Source organism: Drosophila subpulchrella, chromosome X, assembly GCF_014743375.2.
Source record: "Drosophila subpulchrella strain 33 F10 #4 breed RU33 chromosome X, RU_Dsub_v1.1 Primary Assembly, whole genome shotgun sequence".
In the NCBI taxonomy this organism is placed as follows: Eukaryota; Metazoa; Arthropoda; class Insecta; order Diptera; family Drosophilidae; genus Drosophila; species Drosophila subpulchrella.
In genome coordinates this window covers 27,042,111-27,065,030 of record NC_050613.1, presented here as the reverse complement: position 1 = coordinate 27,065,030, position 22,920 = coordinate 27,042,111, and the positions used below count along the sequence as shown (strand labels likewise).

The 22,920-nt window shown below is 41.7% G+C and overlaps 2 protein-coding genes across 5 annotated transcripts in view; one reads left to right on the top strand and one right to left on the bottom strand.

The window, feature by feature from the left end:
• Positions 1 to 22,920, top strand: part of LOC119557433 (innexin shaking-B) — a 164,651-nt gene that overhangs the window by 99,400 nt on the left and 42,331 nt on the right. For 2 of the 4 annotated variants that reach the window (XM_037870185.1, XM_037870187.1), the window contains exon 5: positions 1,963 to 3,007. The exons of the other annotated variants lie outside the window; for them this stretch is intronic. In XM_037870185.1, coding sequence (XP_037726113.1) covers positions 2,649 to 3,007 — 359 coding nt within the window. In that variant the 5' untranslated portion in view covers positions 1,963 to 2,648. The remainder of the gene's footprint in view (positions 1 to 1,962; positions 3,008 to 22,920) is intronic. 4 annotated transcript variants of the gene reach the window in all.
• On the bottom strand, positions 3,741 to 7,825 carry LOC119557435 (glycerol-3-phosphate acyltransferase 3). The gene is made up of 2 exons (XM_037870195.1): positions 7,668 to 7,825; positions 3,741 to 5,224 (listed from the first exon to the last, which is right to left on the bottom strand). The coding sequence occupies exon 2, from the start codon at positions 5,220 to 5,222 to the stop codon at positions 3,942 to 3,944; it is 1,281 nt and encodes a 426-aa protein (XP_037726123.1). The 5' UTR covers positions 5,223 to 5,224; positions 7,668 to 7,825; the 3' UTR covers positions 3,741 to 3,941.

The window sequence follows — 22,920 nt, the reverse complement described above, 5'->3', positions numbered from 1 at the left end:
GCCTATAAACTGTAAATATAACTCCCTCTGGGAACTAGTTTTCATACCCTTATTTTTAGCGGTTGTTCAACTGTAATTTAGTCAAATCGAGGCGCACAAAAAAAATACCGACTGTTATGAGCAACTACCAACCAACACTATCGATCCTCATCACTTTTCGGGAAATTTATTTTTTGACCCATTTTCGCATATTTTGTAAGGGGTTACATCATCTTTTTTTCGAAAAATTTTCAAAAAATAAATTTTTTTATATTTAAATGCCAATTGATTGGGAATTTAATTACGAGCTCAACGAGGTATCACATTTCTCATTCTGACCTCATTTAGCGATTTGTCGACCAAAATACTGATTTTTTTGTGCAAAAATAGGGAGTATTATTTTTTGACGAAATCACGTTATTTTTAAGCCGTTTTTAAGTCGTAATTTAGTCAAATGAAGGCGCACAATAAAAAATCCGACAGCTAACAACCAAGGCTATCAATCCTCACCACTTTTTGGGAAATTTATTTTTTGACAAATTTTCGCATTTTTTGTAAGGGGTTACATCATCCATTTTTGCGAAAAGTGGCCAAAAATTAAAGTTGTTAGATTTAAATGCCAATCGATTGGGAATTTAATTACGAGCTCAACGAGATATGACATTCCTTATTCTGGCTCCATTTCGAAATTTGTCAACGAAAAAACTGATGTTTTTTGGAAAAAAATAAGGAGTAGCATTTTTTGCACGAAAATACGTTTATTTTAAGACGTTTTCAGACGTAATTTAGTCAATTCGAGGCGCACAACAAAAAGACCGACTGTTTTGAGCAGGTAACAACTAAGGCTATCGATCCCTATCACTTTTCGGGAAATTTATTTTTTGACGAATTTTCGCATTTTTTGTAAGGGGTTGTATTATCTTTTTTTCGAAAAATTTTCAAAAATTAAAGTTTCAAGACTTAAGTGCAAATCGATTGGGAATTTAATTGCGAGCTCAACGAGGTATCACATTCCTTAATATGACTTAATTTCGCAATTTGTCGACCAAAATACTGTTTTTTTTGCGCAAAAAATAGGGGTTTAATTTTTTGGACGAAAAATCCGGTTTTTTTTACGTTATAAACTTTATGGGAGTATTCTTTGTAAAAATCAGTTTTCAGTAGACTAGCAATTGCTGCTACCTTTTATATGGCATGTTAATATACTGCAAGGAAATCCTGATAGGTGAAATATTAATTAAAACTAAACACGTTAGCTGGAACAGTTTCGTGATTTAAAGCTATTCATTTGGGTGTTGCCGTGAGTAATTCAATTAATATGTTTAACATGTTGATGAACATTTTCACTCACTTCACTAATATGAACTAATGTTTCAGAGAAGCTTGCAAATGTGAGTGTAGAAATATAAATTGAAAAAAGCAATTTATCACAGGACATTAAATCTATTATAATAGCAGATAATAGTCACTGGGGTTTTGAAAATACTACTATAGGTGTCTAAAAGTATGCAACATTAATTTTCAAAGTATTAATTTTTCACTGCATACTTTTAGACTTCTTAACAGCAATCTCTTAAATGTCCATCGTAGGACCTTGCCCACCAAGTAAGTGATTTCGGGATCTCAGTGAGTTACTCATTAGCGCGCCGGGCTGATTAGCGAATAGCCCTTAGTGATTAGCGACTAGTGTCAAGTGCCATCAATCAGAGTTGCTTTCGATGAATCACTTAGTCGACAGCTGCCGCGAGTGCACCCAATGGGCGACGCTGTGTCGGAGGGCGAGTTGCAGTTTGCCATCCATCAATTAGTTGTGCACCACTTGCCCACTTGCCCACTCGCTCACTTGCCACCCACTACCCAGCTGCCCAGCCACTTTGCATATTCGTTTAGTCGGGCGCAACCCGGCGGGCAACTCCCGCGTGTCCACTCCCAATCGCAATGGCAATCTGAAATCTGACAAATCAAATCTTGTATGCAAAGCAGCCGAGCGACCGCAGCACAGCACAGCAAAAGCAGCAAAGCGACGAGCAATTTGTACAGGCATTTGTACCAACAAAACCCTAGCACGCAGGCGAGCAGGAAAGCAGGCTGGCAGAAAGGAAGCACGCGAGGCAAAGCGAGACAAAGCAAAGCGGAAGCAGACACCAAGCAGAAGGAAAAGCAAGCTTGCAAAGTTAGCAAAAGCAGAAAATGAAAGCAAGCTCGTTTGCTAGCCAAGAGAATTGAAAAGCAGATCAGCAGGCTGGCTAACTAAGATAAAAAGCATGCTTTTTAAAAAAGCATAAAAAAGAAGAAAGCAAGAAAAATTTAAGAGAACCTAGAAGCTAAAGGAGCAGCATAAAAGCAAGCAAGCTGGATTGAACAAATCTAGAAAGCAAAGCAGCTGATTGAAAAAGCAGGCTAACAAGCTTATCAAAAAGCAAGAAAGCAAAGCAGGAAAGCAAGCTAACAAGCCGGAAAGCAAGAAGTCCAAGGAGAAGGGGACGCCTAAGCAGTTGCGTGACCCGCGCGTTTTGCACAATAAACAGCGTAATTGCTCATAAAGCGACTGCTGCGAATGACCCGCACGCCGGACTAGCCGACCGTTTACGGCAATTAGAAGCCGGTCCGGAGGAGGAGGTGACAAGCAATTAGGCGGGCGGGGGGCGAAGGGCCCCCCCAAACCACGGATGTATAAGCCGGACACGCTCACGCGCCGCGGCAGCCTGAGATCCCTGCGCAGCGCCCCGCTCCTGAGCACCGTGCTCGAAAGCACGCTTTCGCTGACCCGCATCCACCCGATCGCCTCCTTGGAGCTGCCCGGCCTCGACTATGCGGTCCACTCGCAGTCGGCCTTCGGCGCCTACGGGCTGGCCCATCCCCGGGATCTAGCCACCTGCACCTCGTTGCGCAGCGGCCTCGCGGCGATCACCGCGGCCTCCGCCTCCGCCGCCGGCGGCGTCTCCCAGTCGCAGAGCGCCCTCCTCGGGCGGTACGGCCCCAACGCCTCAATTCGCCACGGCGAGCGAAAGATTGTCCAGCCGAAACGGTAGGTCCCCGCTACACCTAAGGTCACTGGTAGAGTCCCGAGACTGGCGACTAGAATCATATGTCATGAGAGGTTTGGTATCATATCTAATACTATATCTACTCGTAATAAATCTATAAGGTCACCTGGTTCATCGTGTCTAATTATATTATCTTATAAAACTGGGTACTCAAGAATTCGCGTCTTAAACAAAAATAAATAATATAATCGTTGTAGCTTGCTTAAAAATGTTCAAATATTTCTGCTGCTCAAGAATTGGGAACATGCTTAATAATTTCCAAAAAAAAGTTTCTCAAGAATTCGCGTCCCTAACAAAAGTAAAATAACACCTCTATAACTGCTCAAGAATTCGCGTCATCAGAACTTACGTCATAGTTTTATTTACTATATACTATAATATATCTACTCGTAATAAATCTATTAGGTCACCTGGTACATCGTATCTAATTATATAATCCAATAAATCTGGGTGCTCAAGAATTCGCGTCTTAAACAAAAATAAATAATAAAATCGTTGTAGCTTGCTTAAAAATGTTCAAATATTTTGGCTGCTCAAGAATTTGCGTAAAGTAAAAGAACTCTTCTTCGGAACATGCTTAATAATTTCTATAAAAAGTTTCTCAAGAATTCGCGTCCTTAACAAAAGTAAAATAACACCTCTATAACTGCTCAAGAATTCGCGTGATCAGAACTTACTTCATAGTTTCATAAAACGTTGCTTTTTTTGCCTTTTTAAATATATTGATTCATTTACCACTCTGCTTTCTTGGTACTAGATCATTATAAAATTATTACACAATATACTCAGAAGCAACTGGTGTCTGTGGTTCTAAACGGCGATGATAAATTGCTTGATGAATGCTTTGAATTTCTCTTGGGACGGGTGATTGTGGTCGGATTGAAAGGGGATCAGGGGTCAAGATTGGTGGATGGCCTACTGCCAGTCCCTCACCGGACTCCAGCGCTTGAGGTTGCCATCCCAGGGCAGATCATCGATATTAGCCTGGGCGGCGATGGCGGCCTTCACGCGGTTCGAGAACTCCACGGGCGACTCGTCGATGCGCCTGGTGAGGGGCGCCATGTACCAGACGTCGCAGCAGATGCACCAGGAGCTGACCACCATCAGCATGTAGCGGAGCATCGAGTAGCGGGTGCTGTCCCAGAAGGCCTCCCCGAAGCGGCGGTCATAGCGGATGGCCACCGGATAGACGATGTCGCTGACGGCGAAGCTGCCCTTCTTGAACTGCATCACGGCGGTGTTGTTTATGCAGGTGCCCTCGGGAAAGAGCAGCACGGGCGGGCGGTCCTTGGAGGAGCAGTGCAGCCGGAGGACGAGGCCCAGGGCCTCGCGGTCGGCCAGCTCCTTGCGGTCGAACCACATGTGGTTCGAGACCCGCGACAGGGATCGCTGCAGGACTCCCAGGATCCCCGTGTGCACCTGGCCGGTCAGCGAGTAGTTGGCATCGCACATCAGGACCAGGACGTCCAGAGGACTCGTATGGTTGCACACGCAGATGCCCTTGGTGGGTCGGTACTCGGTGTTGTGGAACCGCCGGATCATGGGCAGACAGCCGGCGGTGATCCTGAAGCACTGCCGCAGGACCAGCTCCACCAGCTGCCTCTTGAAGTGCCAGTCGGGCAGGTGGCTCAGCAGCACCGTGATGCCGCTGATCATGAACAGACACAGCCAGCAGGCCGCGGTCCTCAGGGGCAGCAGCAGGCCATAGCGGGTCAGCCAGCCCAGCAGCCAGACGATCCTCAAGCGCCAGTTGAGGTAGCGCTTCCGCTGGCGGAGATTCCTGGTCAGGAGATTCCATTCGCCGGCCGGCGAGGGGGCGGCCACGAACCGCTGGGTCACGTCGTCCTCCAGGACCAGGCCCAATCCGGCGGCTATCAGGTCGCAGCACTGCTCCACCCGGACATTCAGGCGGTTCTTGATGGGCGGTGAGAGCAGCATCTCAGCGCCATCGCCCTTGTCCTGGTCCTGGCTATCGGTATCCGTATCGCCATCGGTATCGGTGTCGCTTTCTCCATCCTGATCCTTGAGCCCCTGGCCCAGTCGGTGGCGCTCTTCACGAGCCCGCCTCCTGCGGGTGATGGCCAACTGCTCGGCTATCCAGGCGAAGAGCAGCTCCAGGATCTCCAGGTAGCGGCACTGCAGCCAGACGAAGGAGATCCACACCAGGACGCTCAGGAGGACTACTTGAATCAACATGGCTGCGAGCAAAGGTGCAGTGTTGAGAGAATGAGAAAGTGTTGGAAAACGTTGGAAAAATATTGGAGGAAGCTAAGCTACAAGCTCCTAGCTCCTAACGAATGTGAAAATATAGTGAGTTGTGGCAGCAATGACACGAGATCCAAGGCTAAAATATGAATTTTGATTGGCCTTTGGAAAATAAAATCGAAAAGAAGTTACTAGCGATTTTTTCTATAATTTTCAGGGCCTAAAGAACCATTTTTTAAAATGAATTTTCTAAATAAAAGTAATAGATTATGGCCGTGTAAATAGAAGGGAGCCCAATGTGAATATAATGCCGATTTTATCTAGATTTATCAAATGAAACAATAATTTCTTAATATTTTGCATAAGTATATTTGTTAAAATAAACCCCAAGTCAATAGCAACTCCAGCCCGGCTTAAAATGTAAATAATTCCAGTTGAACTGCATTAAGGCCCTTAAGAGTTCACCCACAAATTTCCCAATTAAAGCCCTAATTCAATTTGGCGCCGACTTCTTGGCTTTTACTCGCATTTCCCGTTTTTCTTACGTATTTTCCCCTTCTTTCTGTTTTTTTTTTCGTAAGCGCCCGAAAGACTTTTGATTTATTTAGCCCAAGATGTGAAGGAAAAAATAAGAAATAAGAAAGCGCACAAGAAACTTTGCCGTCGTCTTTCTTACTTTTTTTTTTGGCTGCTGGTCGGGTTTGAGTTTTTGGGTCTTTGGGTTCGACTTGGCCCATTTTTTGTTTTTTCATATGGCAATAATTCAATTATGCCATAACAAGGCCGCAAAATGTTTGCCTTCGGGCGACCCGAAATCACTTAAAAACCACAGAAACTTCTGGCTTTGTTAATTCGTTAATTAAATGGGGGCTTGCGATTGCGCCACCGCAGCTCGAGGATTACGCAATGAGATGGTATGATGGCGGGCCTGTGGGACGGCGGTTCCTCTGGCGGAGCTTCCTTCCGCCGCTCCATTGATTACATTGGCTGGCAACAATCTTGGCTTATCAAATGCAAACAACGACGACAGGCAACGTCAACGACAACGACAACGACAACTCATTTAGGGCCGGGCCGGGCCCTTAATTAGCATAGAATGTGTTTTAAAAAGCCACTTGAGCTAAACATTCAAAACACCTACAGGGTGTTTCGCCCCAGCCCCTCGTCCCCAGCCTCTTTACCTGTTTTTCCCCGCTTTCCTCGCTTTTCCACTTTCCCAGCGACAACGACAACGACCTTAGGCGCTTTCTGTGCGGGAAAGTATCTGCGTGGCACAGTTTGGCAAGTCTGAGGCCGGACAGATTTAAATACCCTAACTGCCGAAAGCGAGGAATTAAGAAGGTATTTGCGACTGGGGGCCCAATTGAGCCACAGAAAAGAATCTACAAAAGGATTAATCTTTGAGCATTCATTCAAATATATTTAAAGGACCTTGCAATATTCATAATTTCAGGTAATACACGTCAAAATATTTAGATATTTAAATATATTGAGTGTTTTAAATTTAAATATTTACTACCTTGCAGAACTTATAATAAAACTTTCCTAATAAAATGCGATTTTAAATTGGCATATTTTTAAAAGTTTCTTTTACAATTTACCAAAATTTTGCAATATATAAAAAATACGCAGTTTTCGATTTGATTTTCATCGATTGCTTTCTCAAAATTTTAAATGTGGATACATATTAAATTGAACACTTATAGTTAAGGACTTAAAAAATTGATTTTAGTATGAAATTCTTGTTCATTAAATTAATAAATACTACAAGTTAATAGGTCTAGCAATATGCAAGTTTTTTTTTTTATTTGACCTATGTATATACCTAGTTTTTAATCATTATCTGTTCTTATAGAAGCCATAATATTATTTAGTGCACAAATAATCAGAATTATTTGCATATAAATATATTTGACCGAGTTGTGAAATGCTAAGAGTGGAGCAGTATAGGTGCTATATAGATGGTAATACAGAGCCAGGTATATTTCGTATATATTCAGGTGCAGGTAGGGTAGACCTGCGTCGACGTCGGCGCCGCTGCGACTGCGGCAGCACGTGACGCTCAAGTGTTGGGATAAGCATTTCCGCTCTTCAGACGCTACACGAAAAAAGCGCCCCTCTTGTGACAAAGCGGTTGTTGTTGTCGCGGAAAAGCGGTGGAAAAGCGCTGGTCGAGGGGGGGGGGGGAGGCGGCGAAAATGAGGAAGCACAAAATGAAATTGTGACGCTGGCGCTGCGACACGCCCACATGACGAGGCGCCGCCACGCCCACCTGCCATTCAAAAGTAATTTAGCGTTTAAAAAACATTTTTCTGCCTGACTTTTAAAAAGTTGCGCGTAATGCGAGTCGCGTGCGTGTGTGTGCTGTGCAGGTGGAAAAGCGGTTGGAAAGGAGGGGGGAAAATGCGGGGGAAATCGCGGAAAGCCGCCACTCACCTGGTTGTTGTAGCCACGTTCCGATTTCGATGTCGTCGTCTGTCTGATCCGCCCGATTGTATTTTGTTATGGCTCGCGTGGGGGGAAAAAAACAAACTGCCTACGAAATTTTTGTACTTATTGACTTTGACGTCTCACCAACCGGCTACGTGAGTGTATTAATCAAGGGGTAAATTGCCGGGGAAAATCTGGGAAAATGTCTGTGGAAGTGCTGCTTAGATTATGAAAAGCCTACGCTTCAACAAAAATGGGAACGCGGCATAATGAGATTAGGGAAGTTGTTAGCACTTAGGCGCAGAATAAAATGAACAGATACCTTGAGGGGAAAATGCAGAAAATATTGCCGGAGGTATAAACAAAAAGTCTAAAGATTGCTTGATTTTCTTTATTAAAGGTCAAACCAATTTTATTTGACTAAGAGAACTACCCTACTATTTATTTATTTTAATATTAAACCATTTATTAAGATCATCGATTTATTTTGAGCCCCCAGAATATTAATTATTTGAGTAATGTCACTTGGAAAATGCAAAATAGCGAAGCCGTTTGTCATGAGAAGAAATTAAAAGGCGTCGCATGGGGGAGTTAAATAAACAATCGAGTGGAATCATGACAATGGGAAAACATTCACCCCCCGCATTAGCATAATTTTGGGTAATTATTTCCAAAAGTTTTTCATCCCCTGCGAAAGCTAGGGAAATGTATAATTTCCTCGTGATTTTTCCCCACCCCTCTCGAAGTTTTTAAGCGGCTGTTCGGCATCCAAGTTAATTAAAAAAGTGTTGCCGTTTGACCCTCGGAACTCTCAGCTGAAATCCCTTTGACTCTCGATGGGAAAAGCTGGCCCGCACTTTCCCATAATTGGTTTATGCCATTTTCCATTTTTTCCGGCTTGTTTACGCGCCGCCAACATTTGCATAATGAAACTGGAATCAAATACAAGAAATGTGATTTATAATTTTTCTGTTGTTGAGCGGCGGGCATTTTAATTAGTCCCGGAAGAGGACCCATCGCCTAATTATGTGGGGTTGGGGATCTGGGCCTGGGATTGCCATCAAGTCATTATTTAATACAAGCCGACGCTCTTGATAAATTATTTTCGCCTGATGGACGCTACGTGACGAAAGTTGTCAGTGGAGCCAGAGAAGTCTTATGTATTTTTGATTTGCGGCCGCATCGAGCAGTTTGCCAATCATCCATCCTCGAGGCCCCGTTTATTTGCGGCAATTAATCAATTTGGCCAGCGGAGCGGCTTATCCCCGAATAAGTGATAAAGATTTATCACTCAGCCGCCCCGTTGCCGGGTCCTTAAAGCGATTTAAAGCGCCGGACTCTCAGCGTTCATTGAACCAAACATTTTGACTTTTGCGTCTGAACGCACATGAAAAGCATTCGGAAAACTGGGAACTGGGAAATGGAAAATGCGGGGACTGGCGTTTAGTTTGACTAAGAACCGACAAAACTGCAGGCGTAATAAGTAGCGAATGGCATCCAAGTCGGCCACAGAAATGCCCTTTGCCTTAGATTAACATATTTCATAAATCATTATACAATAAATAAATAATTCTTATTATTATTTTTATTATCATACGAGGAATCTATATTTTTTTGTTTTTAATTACTTTAAAAACGTATAAAAATATTACATTTTTCAAGGGCCACGTTAGGAACCCCATGCTTAGAGAGCTCAAAGCTACAAGCGCTGAAAATGTTGAACATAAATCTTTAAAAGTGAAGAGCAGAGGATATATAGTGCTCTGTCCGACCTCCGATTTCCCGTCCGCCCAGCCATTTTCCCCGCCCCTCTCCATCATTTAGCCGGCTGCATTTTTCGACCTTTTTTAAGCGGCTCCATGTGGGAGAGAAACGGGGGTCAATGCACCCGGAAAATGGGGGTGGTGGGCGGAAAAGCAGGGAGGGGGAGGAAAACCCAGTCAGACGACTGCGACGACGACTCGTTCACGATGTTTACGTTTTGAGCCGCGCTTTTCGGGGCTTGTCAACGCCATCCTCCCAACTTATTACTGCAAATTCCCGCCAGGAGAATTTCTAAGGTGCAAAAAGTTGCACTTCACCTGCTCGAGTGGGTGGTGCTGGGCGGTGGGTGCTGGGTGCTGGGTGCTGGGTGTGGGTGGGTGGTTTGGTGGCGTCGTGCTAAGTGAAGTGTAGGCGCAAAGGCGAAACACGCGAAACTTGTCGGTGCAATGTAATAAATTTCGAAAACGTCCAAACGCTCTGCCCATAACGAATGGCTTGCCCAATGCACATGGACAGAAGCCACCGAGCCACCCACTCCGCACCACCGCCCACCACCCAACACCCACTGCACCACCTTGTTAGGCCGCCTGCAATAAGTCTTTTATGGCTTAGAGAGCCACCGAAAGAGCGCCCTGCAAAACTTTTATCATTAAAGTTGAAAGGTAAAATTTGGCCATAAAAAGTGCGCAAAAGGAAAATGGAAAACGGGCGAAAATCGGTAAAAGAGTGTGGAAAAACTCGCGAAACGTGACTCACAAAATCCGCTCACGTGACCGAGTCAATAAAGTGTGCAAAAGACTCGCGAGTAAATGAATTTCCCTTGCCCCTCTTAATGTCCGACTTGTTTCGTGTCGATCTTATTTTACTTGCTCAACACTGCAGCCAAGCTTCAGTTCCGCTTTGCCAACACTGTTACAAAATGATGTTATAAAAACGATTATTAGTGCTGATTGATTTTTAGAACCATCTAAGTCTCAGTTTATTTTTTATATTTGTTTTTTTGAAGGGTGTTTGATTTTATGTTTCTATTATATTTAAATTTTAAGATATAAAATTTGAGAACTTACCAACACTGTTTCAAAATGATTTTATAAAAACGTTCATTAGCTTCAATTCATTATGAGAACTATTAAAAACGATATGTGTTTATTTATTAATTTGTTAAATTCTGGTGCTTTAAGGTTCTCCAATAATTATTGGCAAGGGCAAGAATATTTCTAGAATATTTATGTAATTTCCAAAACACATACATTGACCTGAAACGTGCTGGAATGCATTCAATACCTTCGACATGGACAAGTTCCGAAAGCCCCGTCCAATTTTCGCCCACATGTGCTACCCTAATCCCCAAATCGATCATCGTGACCCCGGGTGTCGAACTTGACTTTGCCACTTGCCCGGCACTCGAATGCTCCATTGTGGACTCTTCCCTGGCACTTTGGCAGCACTTGCTCCGATATCCGAAGGGTTTCCCTGCCTGGCTTTTCCAGCACTTCCCAGTCGGTTCAGGTAACTGAACTCGCACGTACTGCCGCCCCACTTGGAGTGGAGTTTCCCCATTTCCCCGGCTGCCGGCCCACTTTATTTCATTTCATTTCCTGCCATTTGCAATTTTCCATTTCGGGTGAGCTGCCAGTGCACATTTTATTGATTTCGAATGCAATATTTTCAGCTTGAGGGACGACGGCAGTGGGGTTTTAGATGGCAAATATTCGTTTATGGGCTTGGGTCCTTTCTCCCTGCTCTTTTCGGGTGCCGATCCGCTCCGTTCCGTTCCGGCAATTTGTTAATTGTATTTCATATGCAAGCGTCGCATGCATTGCAAATTTTATTAGCCCTGCCAGTGCAAATAGAAGTTGGGCGCCACTTTTTGGGGGGCCACACACAATAAATTGAAACATAAATGGAAATCAACTTAAATATGCATGACATGTAAATAAAGCGTGTGGAATCGATGCCTTCGAGGGTTGGGCGAGTGTCCTTCGTCCCTTCTGTTTAATTCTGTTAAATATTTGTGCATAGTCTTTGCGTTTTTCGGTCTGTCTGACAGCCGAGGGCAAAGTTTCCTTGGCATTTGGACTTGGGCATTGGGAAATACCGGCTTACACAGGGAGAATAATCAATACGAATTTTATAGACATTTTTGAAGGCAATGCAAAATGAATTCAGGCGTGAAAATGTAACAATATCTAAAATGAGAATAAATTTCTTTATCATTTGCAATGCATTTTAATGCATAGATTGATTTGTTTTTCATTTTTCTTTTTCTTTTATTTTAACTTATCAACATTTGCCTCAATTAGCTTGTCATTCTGTGACTTAAAGCTGGATTTACTTACATCCTTCAGATCCTTGTGCCCCTTCTATGCAAATTCCAAATATTACTTGCAAAGTAAACCCGTGAAAAAAGGGAAAAAGCAAGTAAAAGAAAACCAAACAAAAGTACACACAAAAGTTTAGGTTGGCAGGAAAAAAAAACACAACTGCAAATATTTTCTTACGCTCGTATGAAATGTAAGCATGTAAATACCAGTACTTGCACACACACACACTGGTGCGTCGGAAAAACACCCACAGACATGCATAACTTTGCTGCAATGGCTGGGAAAATAAGAAAGTGGGAAAAGCGGGGCTTTTCCCCGAAGACAGCTGCGTGACGACGAGGGCCGCTTCAATAGTAAGCCAAACTAACAAGAATTTCTCGTCTAAATCAAATTTATATTTTTCACAGCATACTTTTTGGGGCCCACCCGCGCTGATGAAAAACTTTTCCTAACTCGCTGGTTTCGCCTCTCTCCTCTCTCTCTGTACTTTCTTTTTTCTTAAATATTAATAACAAAAGAAGAATTTAAACTTTCAATGAAGAGAGTCCTCAGCCTCGTCCTTTTCCGCGTGTGTGTGCTGCTTGTATATTGTATTTGTAAACAAATATGGAAATTGCTGCCGCTGTTTGTGCTGTTTTGAGGAGCTGAATGACAAGCAGCCCCCCGGGAAAGGGGGCGGAAAAAGGGGCGGTCCGGGGCAGGGGGCGGTGCTGAACATCAGCATAAATGCCAAGTTGTAGTGGATGGCAGAAGTCGTCCTTGCACTTTACATTTTTGGTTTTTAAAGTGTCTCGAAAATTTGACAAGGCAGCCAGGGATTTTTCGCGAAATAAAATAGGGCTGAAATGCAAGGACTAGATACTTAAAGTAATTGTTAATCTATAAAGCTATAAAATATATTTACTATATTAATATTAATTTAAAGTTTCTGTTGAAAATTACTCATACGACACGTATGCCATTTGGAATTTAGTCCGAAAAAGTCTTACACCCTTCTCTTACCTTCTTAACTTATTGATTTTGTACCCATTATTCTAAAAGTGAGGAAGAGCAAACAACTAAACTTCGAAGAAACTTAATTTTTATCAAAGGCAACAGTGCGTATGAGTGATAAGCTTTATAAGCAATGCGTACTTTAAGCCAGTTTCAGAAGTTTTCAAACAAGCAGTTGAATATTTGATTTTAATTAAGTCAAAAATAAAAGAGATTAAGGGGGATTTATTTTAAATATTGAAATATATTACGTAACCATGCCTTTATTCTTTGTTATTCTAATCCCCCTGTTGTGCACGACATACATTGTCACTCTTCGGCTTAAATTGCAGCTGCTGTGAACAGTTTAAATGCTATGAGTGGCAATATTTTGCTGTCAAAACGTCAGGCAACTTAAAGTGAAAATCGCCTAAAAATACACAAAAAAAACAGAAAACAAGACACTGCATTGTGGCACATGCGAATGGGAGAGCTATTAAGAAATTAATCTACTGGCAGCCAGTTGAGGCCAGATGGAAGCGACAACACTGCGGTCCCTTTGACAGTCCGATACTTCCGATACGTAAGCGGTTTACGCCGAGGGGGTGGCAACTCTGGCCGCATCGATCGATCCGATTGCTGCACATTTCGTAATATCCTGCTGGGCATTTTAATATCGCAACGGCTTTCACTTGTTTACCGCTTTATGCAAATTTCATTGTGAGTCCTCTGGAGTCCAACTACCCCTCCGATTTGTGTGCCATATACGCAGCCATATATATAATATAGGTGGCTACATATATGTATATGGGCAAAGTACGCTTGTCTCTGGCGGAGTTGGCCAGTTATTTACGTTCATGGGCAATAAAATAAACATTGGAGGAGCATTAAAATATTAAAAGTTTTCAAGTGGGTGGCATAAATCAATAAGGAATATGTTAGGCAGATCTCTGGCATATCAATTGCCTGTTCAATTTGCAAAATTTCAGCATCACAGACAATGCACAATGGCACACTGAAAGAAAAATTTAAAGTATACATGCAACACAATTAAAGAGATTTTTAAAAAGTTATAAAAAAATGTTGAATTGATTAGTGGAAATTTATTGGATATAGTCCTAAGGTATCACCCATTTTCCTTGTCTTTCCACTCAAATTTCTTAAAGGGTCTTTTCGGAACTGCTTGGTATTTGTGATACTTTAAAGTGATATTAATTTTAATGCATTTTATTTCAAGTGCCTGGAGAGAAATGCAACTGCACCGCCCATTTACTCATTACGCATACGCACTGCTGGCCGCTGGGGCTCAATGGGAATTAATTATGCGCCTAAGTGAATATTGAATAAATTCATCATTTGCGGGTAGAGGTCAGGCCAAGGGCTGCAGGCACAATTAAGAAAATTATTCACCAAATGGTAATGCATATTTAAGCCCAATTGCAGGGGTCAAAAGGGAGCGGCCTGGCCGAAAGCTGCTTAAAGCAAGTAATTCGATTGGCATCTGCTTTATTAACATGTGTGCCGAAGTACTTCCTTTACTCATTTGTACTGGGAATTTCAAAATTGAATTTACAGCATTGAATAACGACATTCCAATTGCCTGTTATTAGTTTGGGTAGTAGGTGAACAAGTTTAATGAGCACATTGTTGGCATACTTGGCAGGTTCGTAGCATCGACTTCAGAGCTTGCATGTGATAGCTTCAAAATAAATCATAAATTTAATTTGCTATGCCCATTAATTCCTATGACAACTGATGCTCCTGCGATTTTCCACAGACCAACTTCAGCCCTTTTTTTGGACAGGCACTTAGGGCCAAAGACCATTTGGCCATCGCAAATTGGCCCATTCAGTTGGCGCCCAGCACTCAAAAGCTTTCCCAGGTGCAGCTCCACCTGCTTATATACATATACACATATATATAGGGGTTTAAACAGGGGGTCCCCAAACCGCCGCCTGATCCTTGGAAAAGTGTAATTAAATATCCATTTAGTGTACATTACGTTTCCTTTTGGCCAGCCTGAGTCGGGTAGACACATTACCAACTTTGCAACACACAAAAAAGAAGAAGATACACACACACACACACACACTCTCTGAATGGAGAAACCCTTAAGAAATAGACAGAGGCGAGGAAAAGCCGGGAAAATCAAGGAAAAGCTGGAGAAACAGGAAAACACGAACCGCTTAGCCAGCTCTGAGGCAGAAGTTTAAAGAGCTGCTTATGTCTAAATTAATTTAAAAAGTTCGTTCACTTGAAAAATCGCACTGCCCCGCCCCCTGGCGGCGCTTTTCCTTTGGCATCCTCTTGTCGTCCATTTGCGGCCGCTTGAGAGTTTTCCCGCGGCTTTTCCACCGCCCCCCAACTTCAGTTGGTTCCCTGGTGTTCACTCGTTTATTAAAGATTATGCTTATAATGACGATGACAATGACGACGACAAGCACGGGAGGCTGGAGGGGGCGAAAATGGAATCGGGGAAAGCTAAGGGAAAATGAAGGAAAACCCCCTTGGGCTGACGATGATGCTGCTATTTTTCTACATTTTTCTTTCGCTCTGTCTGCCCGCTCTTAAATTTATTTCATTTTATTTTATTTTATTTTGTTTCAACTTTGTTTCCCCCCTAACCAGTCACTTCTTTTCACAGGACTTCAACATTTTTTCTTAAAATGAACTTTAAAATCATTGTGTTCACTACACAAATTATTTGAAAACGAGGCACTCTATTTATAATTAATAAAAAAATAAAACTTAGTTTTCTATGCACGAGTTATAGATAACCGGAAGTTAAATGTTAGGGTTATATTTTAAAAATATTAATAGCTAATATTAAATGTTGGATAGTGTTGTCTTAGCCTACTTGATTTATTCAGCCATCATCCTATACTCTTGGTTTTTGTAATTCTAGTTTGAAAATATGTTAAAAAACGATATACTTAACTCTTGAATTTTGGTACACCCTAACAGGATTTTTAAATTTACCCCAGATCCTCGCCGTGCTGAATCCGTGTCCCGCTTTTCTTCAATGTGGCATTTATGTGGGTTTTCCGTTTCCCCGAGGGTGGAGAGCCCTTTTTCTCCCACTTTTCCGCCCCGATTCGCGGCGACAGAGAACTCCGTGACCCATATAGATATCATATATGGGTTAGACTCCGACTTTCGTCCTGCGAACCAGGATTTGTGCCACTGTCGTCATCGCTGTCGCCGTTTGCTGTCGTCATCGTCATTGTCATCGCATCGGGGCTTTATCCTTATTCTCGGAGCCAAGTCATTTGGCCATTGTGTGCTGGCCCGAAACCTTTGCGGTGAGAGGTGAGAGATGGCTGCCATTGTTCTGGGCCCGCCCCCGTATACCGTTGGCCATTGTTTCTGCTTTCTGTTTCATTTCTATGTCATTTCCGCTGCCCTTCTGCCGCGCTCTCTTCTTCTTCTGCGGCACACTGGTCCAAAGCGGCACATTTTCGGGGAACTAATGATCAATTTATCGATATTATGTAGATAATCGAAGATTATGTGAATTAAGGGGTTCTGGCGGTACTCACATGTAGGGTTTATCAGTACAAAGAGTACCCCATCTATATGGAAAAGTCTATGATAACTTATCGAAATTATCGATATTTTGATTTTTTTTGCACCTTGTGATTTTATATGAAAAATATGTCAGGATGATGAATGTTAAGTATTTAAAAGGATTGAGTACTGGAAAATATAGATAATATAACCAATATATTAAAAAGCAATAATATAACAAAGTTATCGAAAACATCGATATGTAAAATAGTTTTTGGAGCAGTGCTGGCATTTCACAGCTAATTTCAACGAGAGTTTTTGGATCGCGAGATTAGTGGACAGGGGGGCTGGTGCTGGTCTTCAGGGGAGTTTTCGGGGGTTTTCGAGGGGCTTTCAAGGGGCTTTCCCGGCGGCAGGACTGGAGGGAGATGGGGTTGGGGTCGCTCCAAAAAGAGGGCCTGGTGTTTCGGGCAGGACAACCATAAGTCATCCGACCGCTTGCCAGAGTGCGCTTATGCAAATTTGTGCCAGCTGACAAATGGGACAGCATTTGCACAATGCCGAAAAGAAGGGGACCCCAAAGGTGGGTGGTGCTGGGCGGTTGTTGGGGGCGCTGGGGCGTGTCTATATAAATGTCATTTGTGTTGTTGCCTTCTTTTATTTTTGTTATTTTTTCGGGAGAAGGCGAGAGCTCTCCTCGCTTAGCCTGACATGATGATGATAAAGTGCACATTAAAAAATATTTTCCCATTGCCTTTTTGGTTGTTTCTCGGTTGTTGTTTGTTCTTGATTTCGATGTTGTGTTGTTGACGTTGCGGCTGACTGCTCAACTCTAGTTGGGAATTATTTATGGACCGAGAGCGCGCTTTGAATTTTAAAACTATGAAAAAATACGAATTTTGGGCATAGAACGGCGTTTGGAAATGGGATCAAAGCGATGGAGTTAGGGAGCACGGGTAGAGCCAAGCAAATAAATATATAAAGTGAAATACAGCAGCGATTTGCTTTTGATTATCACTGTAGGGAAAAGAAAAGTTTTCGGAAATATATGGTGCTTAAAATATAATAGTATAAAATAAAAAAGATATGAACCAAGACTAACAAAAATGCAATAATAAAATTCATGCTTATTTATTTACCAAAACAAATGAAAATCATATGTAGAGCCAAAATATATAAATCGGCCAACTGCTGTGTGGTTTTGCTTACTTTTTCCGCCCAGATTTCACCCACTTTTGGCCCGCTGCGGGAGTATATAATCATTATTACACATTATTATATAATATAATGCCTGCGCACATATAATTCACACTTGCACACACACGTGCCACGCCCCCTCCTCGGCCGCCTCTTATCAACATTCTGCAAGCCGCACAAATGAAGTCTTCTCTTTTAATTTTCCCTCTGCTGCTCTCGGTCGCACATAAAATTATTTTCTTCATATAATAAGTGTAATAACTTTCATGTGTCGCCCGTTTGAAGCAGGAAAGTCGGAAAGTCGGAAAAGCGGAAAGGCGGGAAAGCAGTGCGCCAGAGTTAAAGAGTACCGCATATGGAAAAAGTGGGAGGGAAATCGCTTCGTAGCAGTCAAAGTGAAAGAAAAAAATTAAAGAAGGGGGGTTTTCTGGCGAATATGGGAGAAATAAAACTAGGTGCTCCTGAAAGTGGTGCAGTGTGACCAGTCCAACTGTCATAGTCAGTGGGACCATGCTAAATTTATTTCAGCCAAAATAAGGGTATTTTTAAAATTGATTACAGTGCGGTGAATGTAAGTTACCTTCTCTTACACAACTTATGAGGCCAATATCAATTCATGCGTTTATTTGGGCCATCATTACCCCTGAATCAACCCTCGCACGCTTTATGTACATATAATTTGCACATGCGTGTGTGTGCAGCACTTAAATGGAATTGAGTGCGGAGTGCGTTGTCCTCATTTGAGGCTTGGCGCACAAATCCCGCAAAAGACAATAAAGGGTTCCCCTAGTAGGTGAGTGCTCTGATCCCGATGTCCTTAAAGCGTGATTTCAAACCAGCGCAGGGCAGATATATAAGTGCCCAAAAAGAAAGGACAAATTGCGAACTGCATTCAATGCAATTCAACCACAAGCTATTTAACCGCAAGTAGGGCAAGGTATGCATGCTAAGCTGCACCATTCTAGGGGTCATCAGGTGGTTCGCTGGCTTGCTGGGAGATTGACAGGTTGTGTGGTCTAATTAACAGCAAACAAAGGGCGGAAAATTGCGCAAAATGTCGCAATCGAAACTTACGGCCAGGGAAAGTGACAGCAGAGAAGTGGAACACGAACCTTGAATGCCCTTTCCAAATATTATTAAGAAGTGCGGACCATAAAATAATTATTATAAATAATTTATTAACAGTTTTAATTTATAGAAAGTGATTTAATAATATATTTTATTCATATAATATATTTTTAAGTGTGAGAACTTCGCACTTGTAGTCCCTGTGCAGTGAAGAATGGCTCCCCTCTTCAGGCATTGCGGCCAGTTAAATGATCGCTGATTTAATATGCTAATGATGGTGGCCATGCAATATGGCCCTATATTATTTTAATATATTTACCTCAATGCTAGATACGTGGTCAAATAAGCCGTATGCACATGGCGGCTGTTGCATGTAAAATGCAAAACGGAATTATGCACAATTATTTTGGCATTGGCTTTGCTGCCCCCGCTTTTCCGCTTTCCATGCAATTTAATTGGCGGCGGTTAACAGGAGCAATTATAGGACGACGAGGGGGCAATCTTGAAGGTCTCGTTGCAACAAAGGAAAATTGCGGGGTAATGAGAGCAGGGTTGTCAAAGCTTTCAAAATAGATTGAAGGTTGCCACGTTGACATGTGCGGTTTGTTGTTGGGCGAACGAGGTCGCTAATCAAACAAATTAATTAAGCTATCATAATATTTCTTATCAGGCAAGCTCTTTGCTTTCCCTAATTAATTATACGTTGACTGGATTATCAGGACTTATGTATATTATATTCCTTTGTACACTTGACTTGCACTTGGCTTTTAATTTGCTTTCTCATTGCATGCTCAAGTGGCTTTCTTTCAGCCATTTTCCTCCACTACTTTTCCCCTTGCTAATTGCGCTTATTACGCTGACAAGAAAATGGCAAGCGAATAAAATAAAAAAAGAATTTATAGAAATAGGGGAAGAGGGGAGAATAAAATCTGAAATGAGCAATCCAATGGTTTTGTGGCCATATCGCATTTGTTTATCTCTGTCCTTTTCGCTGTCACTGACACATGCACGAGCATATTTTATTGTTGCATACTTTGGGGCTACCCCGCGCTTTCCATTGTGTTTTTCTCTAGTTTTCCTACATTTTCCCCTTATTAACTTTTGCAACTGCGCTGCTCGTGCTTCTTCGTATGCGGGAAATATCAGCAAGAGCACAATTATCGGTTAGTAGTCGCCGCATCGCTAGGGAATCGAGGTACGCGATACCTGCATTTTTTTGTAATATTCACTAATAACTTATATTAAAAACATAAAGGCGTTAGCTTGGTAACGTTCTGTGATAAAACTGTTGTGAAAATCCAAACGCATTTGTATTGAAATACGATTTTGTATGATTGCATCTTATTTTTTAGTGTTACCAGCTTGTGAGTTTTCTTCTGTGAGACCATGCCAATCATACAGAGGTCAAATCTAGGTTTTTCTATTTAGTGAATTTCTTGGATTTTCCCATAAGCTAAAATCTCGATCTTTCCGTTTCAATATTAATTTGACCTGAAATGTCGTTCAATTCCTACCTGAGCTCCAGATTATCTGGTTTCATTGGAAAAAGGCAGCTGGGAGGCGAAATTTGCAATTCCATTGCTTCGGCTGTCAGATGGCAAAAGTGAATTGGCTGCGGCTGTAAAATAACCAGACAATCCCTCTTCCTGTTACTATATTTCCCCCCGGCCAGCCGATGCACCAAATTTGATTGCGACTTTATGGCAGCTCCGAATTCCGATTCAGATTCTGATTCAGATTCAGTAACGGCTGCAGTTTCATTCGTTGCATTATGCAATGCCTGCAGTATGTGCATTTTTTTCAGTCCATGGAAATTGGCGACATGGAAAGCATTCACTTGAATTCAGTATGTGTGACATTCGTGAAATAAAATAAAACTGCATAGTAATTTGAGGAAATCGTAAAACAAATTTACTTTGTGCGTTATGGTATTTAATTCGTGAAAATATCTCATATGGTATTTCGTAAAGGAAATAATGTGCTTGAATAAATATGGTTTTAATCGTTACTGTAAGAGACAATTTGGTTCTCCCCTTTTTAATTTTTTGCAATATTTATCCAATAGTTTATGAAGTATCCAGAAATGATGACAAATAAACAATAATTTTGGTTCGTTGGCAAATGTTTTATTCTCAATAAGCATCTGTGTTTTGTATATATGGCAAAAAAACCTTATAAATAATATTTTTCCCTTAATATTAATATTTCCCAATATTTACTTTTAATGAATAAAAAAGGTTTGAATTTTTCAGCGAGCAGGAAGTATTTACCAGATAATTTTGTCTCTGCGCTTTCATATTTATAAATTGAGCGACATTTTCGCCCAGAAACCCTCACTGATGCCAATCTTTAAATACAATTTCTACACCTTTACCTTTTTTGGGTTTCCCTTCATCTTTCGAATGAATTAAACTGTTCTTTTAACCGCCAACAAGCGATGGCAAGCGGAGTGGGAAAGTGAAAACACATTTATCTCGATTTTCACGCTGTCAGCAACAACTCAAAAAGGCGACAGTTTGTGAAAAAGAACAAAATAAATAAAACAAAAACCCAAAAATATATATATATAAAAAGGCGGTTGGGACCAAAGCAAAACGAACCCTGCACAAAGTCAATTTCAAGATTTATTTTTTCGCAATTTAACATTTCTGTTACGCCTGTCAGGCGGCAAAACAAAACAAAAGCCGAGGAAAAACAAACCAAAACCGCCGAAAAAACCAAAGGAAAGTCCTGCGGGCCAAAGTGTGGGGCGCCCGAACAGAAGGTGAACGCGGTTAAGAAAATAATAATAAATTAAAGGCCTGTGCGCCGAGCCAAAAGGTCAAATAATTTCAACACAAAAAGGAACAAACCTGTCCTTACGCGATTTAGAATCGTAATGAAACTGCGAAGGCAGTGCCAGAATGTGATAAAGTTATAGTCAGAAATAATCGACATAAAAATACCCGAGAAAATGTGAAGTCACTAAATAAAATACAATTTAATTTAAATTTAAAATCAATAAATACAAATTACCAAAAAACATGGTCAGTCGATATGTATTGACGAGACAAATACATTTTAGTCAAATCTCTAGAATCTGCATGCCTAATCCCAGTATTGCTGGTGTATAATGTTCTTCTGTATTTCCGACAGTTATTGAACCTCAAATATTCCATCTTTAAAATCTTGTTAAATTTTAAATAAATCGAAAGACCATTTAGGCCAATATGCCCCGCTGGCCAAGACAAAAAAGGCCAAAGGACATTCTGATGCCGATGCTTTTTAAGTATTTTCAATTTCGGCAGCCAAGATGAACTTGCCACGTCCTTGCCTACTGTTTTTTGTACTCGAATTTATTTGACCCCGAGGGTCAATATGCAGAGAAGTCGCGTTCAAACGTCGAAAAGCAGCGCTAAATTCGTGTATGCTCCCCGGGAAAGTAATCAGTCCCGCCCGCCCTTCTTCTCTTTTTTTTCATTAATAATAAATTAGAAGCACACCGGAAACGGAAATGCGCGTTTCCAGCCCGCCCAGAGCTAACTTTATTAGTTTCTTTTTCGCCGCATTTTGTCCGGGGAATATGCGGCATTAGAAAGAATTCATTTTTGCATTTTTCAAGAATTAAATTCCACAGATTCTGCCCCTTGGTGTTTGCCATATATATATTTTCCTTTTTTCGGGACCCTTCTGTCCTTGTGCTCACATGGGAATCCAATTAAATGCTCTGATAATCCACAGAAAAGTGGGGAAAATCACAGAAAATCTGCGCTCGCTTTTGCTGTCGGCTGCTTAAGTCAATAGAGTAGTAAATGAAGCCTCAGTCTTATCAGCCAACCAAATGCCAGAAGTACACTAAGAAAAATCTAAGCCCAGTTTAAGTTCAACTCTTACGTATACAAAAGGGAATACAATTGTATTAAGAAATTCGAATTATAATTGCATCATTTCTACATAGACCTACACCACAACTTAATATAATAAGTGTACATATCTTCCTCCCTGTGTAAATCCCAATCTCCGCTTCTCTGGTTAGTCACAGCTTAAAAGCTTGGCTAATAAAAACCGGAATTATGCGTGAGTGTGTGCCAGAACAGGGTGCAGATACATAGATGTAGATGGCATTTCGGATGGAAATGGAAGATAAAAACTCAGACAGAGATGGAAATGGAAACGGGTGGCCTCCCTGTTGCTGGGGGCAATTAAACGATAAGCGTAATCTGCGTTGTCAATTCACACAAAATGCGTAAAGTCGTCAGTCGAGGAGGATTTCAATTAGCCGGCACAAAAATTCCAACCATCCTTTGCGCATATTTCATGGCCCACACACACTCACTCACCGCAAACTATATGCATATACTATGTAGTGGAGAGTCGGAAAAGTGGGTGGGCCACTAAGTGCGGCCAATTAGCACAAAGACTGGGGAAAGTGTTTCCGTTTAGCAGAT